Genomic DNA, 9,269 nt, shown 5'->3' with positions numbered 1-9,269 from the left:
TGCACTGCGCTGATGCGGCGGTAACAGCTGGTAACACCGCCCGAATCCACAGTGTCGTCGTGGAAGTCTAGCGCCCAACCTCCGGTTCTCCCTCCGGTAAACGCTGTTAGCTATGTCAGCACTGTTGCTGTGGTTTGCGCTGTTAGCAGCGTTAGCTACTAGCCACCGGCTCAGCCGTCACCAAATTGAGAGCTGTGTCGAGGCAACAGATATGCTCTGAATTCCGTATTGAGCACCTTTAATAAATTACAAACAGAAATGTTATGACGGGCTAACAATTCATACATGTGGAATGTTCTTCATGGTGACTATTTCAAACACTGTATGTGAAAGGGTTTATTGGTTAACTCATTATTTCATCACATCCTAAAAATAGGCCACCGAGCAGAGAAGCATTACATTTAAGGAGGATTACAATTTAAGACACTTGCAGATGTCATTGAACAAAGTAGGTTTATGATGGTCCCTTTTTGAATATTTGATTTGATTTACATAACACATTAATACAAATATATTGCTTAATATAAAGTGCCATAGCAATTCCCCTAAAATAGCATGTCCCGTCAACCATATGAGACCAACCAAAACAGGTAGTGCTGCTACAGCCTTAGTTGTGAAAGTGTTAACGGTCTTCACCTTTTCGGCGATGATACTGCTACTAAGAGGGAATATATTTCCCACAATTCAGAGAGTTTACATTCTGCACATACAGCTTTATACAGGCAGTGCACTAAATTCATATCCTGCATGCCTCCTCTGCCAAAAGTCTTTGGTCTGGGCCGATTCAGTCTTTCTTCACACCTTTCTCCAAATGTTTGGAGACCAAAACCAGTAAAGCTCTAAGGTGCTGTGCAAGTCTGTTACAAAACTCCTAAACGTTTTGGTCCTCTCCCTGTCCTTACACAATGGTGACATGTCTGTGTTTCCTGACGCCTGATTCACCCACAGTGATGTGGGCACCACCATAGCCATTTCCAGCCTGGTTAGCATCAGCCACCTAAAAAAATCAAAAGCAACACACATTTGACATTAATAATGGATCTAATTTGCCTCCCAAAGATAGCAAAGACTTCAAACAGTGTAGACTCATATTTCCCCGGCCTTTCCCTCCTTGCGGTTTTCAAATAAAAATGCATCGAACACATAAACTGTGCAACTATATTGCTAAACTGTAATTACTAAGCTGTAATTGTGGATTCTAATAATATACTGTATTTGTTTTTGAGGTACCTCATTCATCACTGAAATTAGTTGAATGATCAAGCAATGAATTACCCATACGTACTGTGCCATGCCTGAGAGATGCCACTTAAAATGATTAGCATCTCTATAATTAAAGATAATAAATGCACATGGCTGGTAATTTTTTATTTCATTTGTAAGAGCCATGTTCAGGGATCCATATAAATCACCACCTCTCACGTTTCTTACAGACTTGTAGAAGCAGAGGATGAGCTCATAGGGGAAGTGTTTCTCTCAAAACTCTATTTACTGGGAATAATGTATGGAGTGTGGCAGTGCAGTGTGGGATAGTGCAGGCAACACATCATAGATTTCGGTTTTTACTTCTTTAAAAGAATTGATGAGTCACAAACTGTCTCAATGCCTCTTTTGGTTGTTTTAGTTATATTTTATGATAAATATCCGTAAAACTAATGACATTCCCACCAGCCTCCGCTGTACTTTGTGTTCAGTGCAATTTAGTAAATGTTAGCATGCTAACGGACTAAAGTCAGATGGTGAACATAGAAGTTATTGTTTCTGCTAAACATGTTAGCATTGTCACTGTAAGCATGTTAGCATGCTGACTTTAGCATTTAGCTCAAAGCACTGCTTGAAATTAAAAAGACACATCCCAAATGATACCAATTTAGGTACTGTGTAAAAGTTACTAGGCGGGGAAGGGGACTAAAACTTGTATTTCAGTTTTCAAAATTCCCTCCCCAGCATTATCAATATTGTACTTGGATGCTACTTTTGACCGCAACACCCTCCCCTATAGTCTCTGAATATAGAACTGGGTTTGTACAACTCGTTAGATAATTAATAACTAAAAAAGCAAAGCATATAGATTGTAAGATAACGTAATCTGATTTGAACCTTAATATAGGTATGGTATCATTTTACCACCAATGCCCAAATAAGAGGTGAAATTAGCAATTAGCAAACATAACAAAAGACAGATCTTTAATATGGCAGGCTAACTTTTGCTATGATGCAGAAGGAAGTGGTGGAGGAAATGTCTTTTGGTAGGACTGACATTTAGCGTGATGGAAAAAATGAATCCCTGAAATAGAGACAGCATCATTGTCCCTATACCAAGCACACCCACCTCAATTGAGATCACTTGATTTCTGTCTGTGTTTTTAAGATATTAAGAAAACCATTCTAGGTCCCTCCTCCAAAAAAAAAGTCAAACTAACCACCCCTGTAATTTGTGTACAGTCCCTAAGCCAAACACAAATGGAAGAGGACAGTTCTCACAGCTTAGCTCTTTGTTTCTTTCCCACCAATGTTGTGCCCACCAAATGTATTGTCTATAAACGAGGGGTACGTCTTTACTCTCGACCCTATGACCTAACAGGGTCCATTGTATACCATTTTCTACTGCTTATTGTGTACCTCTAAACAAACAAACCTTATAAACTTTGAAGCCGTTTGACTGGGAAAAGCCGCTGTCAGTGAGTTCGCTGGGAGCCACACCTGTGAACAGAGAAGAGAGACGGGAGAAAGAAGTTGTGACTTTACTGTGTCACAAGTAGATACCGGCTTAGTAAAGCATGGTAGCATATGGCGATAGAGTGCCAAGTTGTGAAAGATTTTTTTTGTGTAGATGCACTTAAATTTTCTTACTTGTTTGACCCTCCGGCACGTATCCTGCGTTCTCTTGACCCTGTCTCTGTCCGGCTGCGTTGGCACCGCTTATCTGGCTGTGCGTCCTCACTCTTCTGCTACAAACAAACAGAGGATTTTGTATAGAAACGTGTAGAAGCACGTGCTGTTAACTCGATTTAAGAAAGTTCGATTGAAGAAGTATTGACAAAATATTGATCATATTTGGTGGCTTCTTACCTCATTTCATCCTGGTAGTTGGGTTCTGGGGAGGATTGTAAGATAGCAAGTTAGTCGATGGGAATGGGACATACTGTACAGAATTATTTGCTGAGTACTACATGTGAGTGGCTTGATTTTGCATTTGTGATTTTGGACATGCCGTACGGTGTAAGTTAGACAGATTTAATGAGGGCCTTACGTTTTTCTTCCCTGCGCTTGGAGCAGAAGATGATTCCGATGATGAGCAAAACCAGCAGAGCGAAACCTCCAATGGACACGACCACAGCTATCAGCACGGTCCAGTCGGGAGGCTTGGGAACTGTCGCAGAGAGGACAACCAGCGTTCAGGGGGAGACTGAAAGACTTAAGAGCCGATTATTGTCAAATTAAACGGTCAAAACGCAAATACTGACTACACCCAAAACGAGAAAAATAGCACAATATTCACTGTGAAGTACACTGAAAACACAAAAAGCGGTACAAAGTCTATATTTCTATTTTCTCTAATACATTTTGTTTAGATGTGTCTAAATAAAACATGTTTCTCATATGCATCAGAACTGGCTTTCTCTTTCCCCTCCAACATGTAGGTTGCTGCCGGACTGTTTTACTCCCTGCCAGAAATGACAAGTGGCTCATCCCGTTGCTTCTCAATCTTAGACATGCTATCCATGTTATCAGTGGGCAGAGCCTGGTTGAAACCGTACATTCAGGGTTGTCCTGTTAATGTCATTTTTTTATACAGCATGTCTTAAATGTCTGTTTTTTAAATTAATTTTAAAAAACTGTGGAATGGAGAGGGGCTATTTGTGGATCCTCAGACATCACGTAATCCTAGATCAGGCAAAGCAGTAACGTGCAGTATTGTAGTACTCAAGATCGGCCTTGGTCTCGAGACCGGTCTCGAGACCACTTTTTGAAGGTCTCGGTCTCAGAATCGAACATATTTTTACCCTGCCTTGTCTCAGTCTCAGACAAAGAAGACTCTGGATTTTATTTCAAGACCACAACTGCAGGGATTCCACTAAACTGCCCGGGCATTGTCTGATTTATTTGTTTACATCATTACTGTGAGTGCTCATAGAAAACAAAGGAACATTCCAACATATAAAATTCACTACAATGCCTCTTGATTATTTTAGCTGGACCTTTGTCATGGTACACTTATAGAAACGGTAGATATGGCAACGAAAGAGGAGAATGAATAAAAGGAATTGCTAATTTGCAAATATTAACATGCTTACTTACATGGTCAATATTTCACCCGCTAAACATCAGCATGGGACAATTGTCATTTTGAGCATGTTAGCATTTAGCTCAATGCACAGCGTTGCCCAAATGCTGCCCCACAGCGCCCTTATGGTGTAGCAGCAGACTTGGTGTAATTGAACCTTTTCACATCCAACCCTTGCGTTCAATGGACACCGAACTAAGCAGCAAAACTATTTTTCTAACTTAGAAGCGGGAGAAAGGCTGGGAGTAAGCTTTGTGCCAGAAACATTGAAAGTTGTGGAAGATCTTCTTACCAACCACCAAGAAGACAGAGCTGGATTGCGGGCTTGTTAGTGATAGCACAGTCGCCCGACACTCCACCGTGGCGTTGCCGACTGCCTGGAACTTCAGGACGCTGGTGGAGTTGAAGGTATCCCCATTGGCCATGCTGGTGGTGTTGTACAGGCTGCTGCTCACAGCTTGGCCATTTCGGGTCCAGCTGACAGTAGGGGTGGGGAACCAAGCAGATGTTATACACTGGAACTCCACCTGCTGGTCCTGCACCACCGTCACGTTTCCCCCGTTGACGTTGACTGTACCGCTCTCTGAGAAATAAAGACAGGCACAGAGGAGAGGTGAATTCAGGGTATGCATCATGCCTTCAGGAGCGGTAGTTGAGAACATGTAGTGTCCCTGTGTGTTGGTTGGCTTCACTGCTCCATGCTAACACTGGGAAGGGATAGTAAATGGCTGAAAATGTATAATAATGATAGTTTCAGTGATCTCTAAGTCAAATAAAAACATGGTTAGCTAAGTGTTAGAATGGATGCACAGGGGCACATGGATAATTTTCATGTTAGCATTCCCGCAATCAGGTAAACTAATCAGTCAGTCTAAAAGAAAAGTATTCTTTTCATACGAAACTTTCCTTAGTTTACCGTTAAACAGTGTTTGCTATTGAACTTTTAGTTTCTCATTAAAGTTGTTAAATTCGAAACTCAGCGCTTCTACTGCCTCTCAATGGTTCTCAAAATGGAGATGGCTGAGCCGGGCGGCTCGCAGCTAAAAGTGCAAACAACAGGAAAAGTGCTGACGGCGGCTTCTGTCAGGACAGTGTTATCAACTATAACCGCCATATGAAAGCAGTGCAGAGGGGCACAAATGCACTTACATGGACTAAAAGGCACGCGCAGTCGACTCAACTACATCTTCAGTGTGTTGTAATCAACTGTGTGTAATTAACAATGTTTTGCTGAGTTTAATGCTCTGAATCTCATATAGAGAACCTTTTAAATCCCTTTCCAGAAAAGCAACCAACGGGCTAAACTGGCAGGTCTATTGAGTGGGTTCATTAGCTGCAGGTTTTGCAGGTTTTGCTACATGCGAGGAGACTCTGTGTGAAATCATTGAGGTCCCAATCATCCGCGTAAGATAGAGCTCCGTCACTTTAATAATCAATATCCATTCAGAGCCAGACTGGAGCCCAGATGTTTCACAATGAGATTACCTGAAGGTGATCTGACCACAGTGAGGTCAGAGGTCAAAGGAGAGCAACAAAGCAGCGCATATCTCTCAAAGTACCAAACCTAAACAACCGCTGCCTGATGAGGACCCTACCTTGTACGTAAAGGTGTGCCGTCTTTGATCCATAATCACCCAGCACCCCGCAAACGACCGGGCTGGCATCACCACTGCGGGTGACGTTATGGATGGTGAACTCCACACAGCTGGTGTCACCACTGGAGCAGAACCTGGCAGAGAACTGCTCTGAGGATGAGGTTATGTCACCGATGACGGGGAAATTGACGACCATCAATCCTCCGACAGTCCAGGTCATGACCTGCCAGTTTCGTTGCACAGTGGCGTTGAATCGCGCATCAGAGCCTTGAAGCACTGTTGAATTCAACGGCTCCAGCTGGAACTGTCCCGACACCGCTGAATATGAAAGAGACGACATGTCAGGCAGGAATTACATGAGCTTAGAAGGTCTTTGGATCTTGTTGTTATGGCACAGGACTCTTTAGTTGCATCTTGCCACCTTGTCCTCTTTTTGTATGAAGGAACTACTTAAAGACGGGATTTGGGTTTAAATGATAGACTGAAAAAAATATGGATGTATAGTCTCTGTGACGTCACCCATAGGTTTCTGAAGAGCCAAAGTGAAGCTCAAAAAACCTTTACTCTGACATGTTTGCCTGTAGAAGTCTGTCACTAAAGTAATACTATACGTTCCGATTAAGTGTGATTAAGCGTCTTTGGGTATTTTGAAAAGCTCTATAGAAAATTGATGTATTATTATTATTATTATTATTATAAGTAATTTGTTAATATATTTAAAATGTTTTATATCAAATATAATAATACATTTATGTATATACAGTATATATAGACAGAGAGAGACACATCTCTGATCACATTTCCTCCTTTAAAGGTGCCATATATATATATATATATATATATACGTATATATATAATAGTACATAGTGGTAATATTTTAAATGTTTTATATAAAATATATATAATCAAATAATAATTATATATGTATATATAAAATGAAGAAGAAGAAAAAATCATTTGTAGCCCAAGCTGTAGTCTACTACAGGTCTCTGTGTGATTGCAGCACATTGCAGGTGGAATGGAATGCAATGTGAGAAAAACAAGTCTGGCAACTTTGGCTGAGCTTTTACTTTGATTCTGGACAAAGAGAAGGCCCGTATGTTATGAAGGCACATGTAGCTCTTTGTTTAAATCAGTACTTGAGACATGTTTGAGTTTGCTCAAGGAACGTGAACATTACAAAGGTCGTGGATTTTGTTTTGTTGGTTCTTGACAAGGCTGAAACTCAAACACAACATCAATCTGGACTGATCCGTGTCGAGCGTCAAAAGCTCAGGCGGAGTCTGAGCATGTTTCCTTGGATGTATTCTTGCTGTTTTTGCATCCTTTAAGAGGAAGCAGAAGAAAAGCTGCTCTGGCCAAGACCATGTACATTCTGATGAGGACTGATTAGACTTGCCACAGTTTGGTTTGGTTCAGCTTTTTTTTTTCTTCAAGGCACCACTGAGGGTAATGATTAATCACTATTAAGAGCACCCAGAAACCCTGTGGTGTGCTGTGGTGTTAAGAAAGTATTTCTCTGACTAGTCCCTGTTGATGAAGAGCTTCGCCCCACAGTTGTGACTCCATTCACAAAGTCATTTAAAACCCATACCCATAAACGTGGGAAGCCAATGTTAAGGACGGACAAACATGTTTTAGGTAAAGTCTGACATACAGTACTGCTAAAGTCACACTTGCAGTTGTTGGTTCAGTTAATTCACTCTGGATCAGGAGTGAATATAATTCAATTTCCCCACAGGAATCATTCAAGTTGAATGTAGTCCTCATGTAAGGCCATTTATCTCACAGGTCTGCTGTTATTAAGACTCTGCGAATGTTAAATTAAACATTTACAATGAATTGTCATAAACACTGTGTGGGAAATAAGTCACAAGTGAGTATTTTGACAACAAATTGCAGGAACCCAGAAAAAAAATATTGCTCTTGTGTTTATTTATTTTTCAAAAAGTTGTCCAGGTTTGCACAGACTTTATACAATTATTTGAAAGATGAATGCTGACCTCCAGTTGCACACAGTAATAAACCGATGCGGAAGAGGTCGGGCCGTGATTTCCAGGGAACAGTCATGCTAGCGTTGTTGCCCTGAAGAGACGGAAGAGACACAGCTGTGAGAATGCTCAAAATGTTCAGAAAAACACTTCAAATAATAACTTTACAAAAATAAATCACACACTTTAATGCACATGTTTTGATTCGAATGATCTCGAATGAGAGCTGGAGGACAATCGGATACTAGCGGTTAACGTCTGTGAAAGTGACAGTAGAAGACCGTATGATGAATTTCTCAGTTTAAAGACTAGACGTCAAAATAAGTAAAAAACTCTATAGCGGAAAGTTAAACCTGAAATAAATGACACAAGAACAAAAACCGAGCCTGGACGTGTCTGTCAACAGAGGACAGGGCAGCAAGAAAAGTGTCGATGACGTCTTCAATTAGCAGCTTAGCTTGTTTTTAGCTTGGAGGAAGAGTTGTTTCCAGATAATATCTGATTATATCTGAAGATTTTTGACACTCCGTGAAATTATGTTTTTATGAAATCTACAAGCTTGTTTCATAATTCTGTTCTTTCACAAACGGAACTGGTGAGAGGTTTTCTATATCATTCCATCGTTCATTCACACAAAATGAATACATCGCAAAAAATGAAGAAGGCCTATACTATCCAATTCTGTGCTTTTTCTCTGCACTCAGATTGAATGTGATAAATGCTGTCGTCATGCTTTCATAGCTTTTCTATACTTACCAGTGTTGACTCTCACTAGAGGTCCCCGTGGATGAAATCCCTGCCTTTGTGACCAAATATTCCTCAAAAGCAACAGCATCTTCAGTTTAAACACACTTACTGCATGAGAGCTCCCGCCGTGGTGTGTGGAATGGATCAGAGCTTCATTTCCTGAAACAGCAGGTGAGCAGTATAGGGCTCCACCTGAGGCTGTAAAAGACTCTCACAGGGAGCAAGGTCCAGGTCCAGCCATTGAAACACAGACCCTTATCACCTCTGGTCTACCTGTCAGTCAGTAGTAAACCGTGTGGCTGTGGGTGTGAGGCTGACGTATTCACCTGCTGGCAGAGTGTTATCACAATAATTCCATGGTCCATTCTTTGTGAATCAGACGGCTTATATCTGGTTTTATTGCCAGATACTCTTGGTGAGATATAATATTTATAATACATTTTATGTAAATCTTTTCCATACATGTCACAAAATGTTCAAGTCTTCACTGTATTTTTCCATAATTTAAATTCTTACATCATTCTGTCTCGTGTAATTCTTCTAAAGGGGGAGAAACAGTCCAGTTCAGTTGGGGCTCTTGTTGAGAGTAGAAAAACAAGATTTGACTGAAGACATTTCCCTAAAGGCCCTCAACACTTTTTATTGAGG

The 9,269-nt window shown here is 40.9% G+C and overlaps 1 protein-coding gene across 3 annotated transcripts; it reads right to left on the bottom strand.

The window, feature by feature from the left end:
* Positions 1-209: 209 nt before the first annotated feature.
* Positions 210-8,788, bottom strand: igsf5a (immunoglobulin superfamily, member 5a). Of its 3 annotated transcripts, none has more exons than XM_031857360.1 (9): positions 8,731-8,788; positions 7,887-7,968; positions 5,884-6,201; positions 4,581-4,871; positions 3,254-3,373; positions 3,073-3,097; positions 2,854-2,951; positions 2,639-2,703; positions 210-997 (listed from the first exon to the last, which is right to left on the bottom strand). In XM_031857360.1, the coding sequence occupies exons 2-9, from the start codon at positions 7,951-7,953 to the stop codon at positions 899-901; spliced, it is 1,083 nt and encodes a 360-aa protein (XP_031713220.1). In that variant the 5' UTR covers positions 7,954-7,968; positions 8,731-8,788; the 3' UTR covers positions 210-898. The 3 variants fall into 3 exon arrangements, with proteins under 3 accessions (XP_031713220.1, XP_031713219.1, XP_031713222.1); XM_031857359.1 differs by having other exon boundaries at positions 8,631-8,765; XM_031857362.1 differs by having other exon boundaries at positions 2,854-2,948; positions 8,631-8,765.
* Positions 8,789-9,269: the final 481 nt, after the last annotated feature.

The sequence above is a fragment of the Anarrhichthys ocellatus genome, unplaced genomic scaffold (assembly GCF_004355925.1).
Source record: "Anarrhichthys ocellatus isolate YVR2014 unplaced genomic scaffold, GSC_Weel_1.0 scaffold18, whole genome shotgun sequence".
Taxonomy (NCBI): domain Eukaryota; kingdom Metazoa; phylum Chordata; class Actinopteri; order Perciformes; family Anarhichadidae; genus Anarrhichthys; species Anarrhichthys ocellatus.
This window is presented reverse-complemented; position numbering and strand designations above follow the sequence as displayed.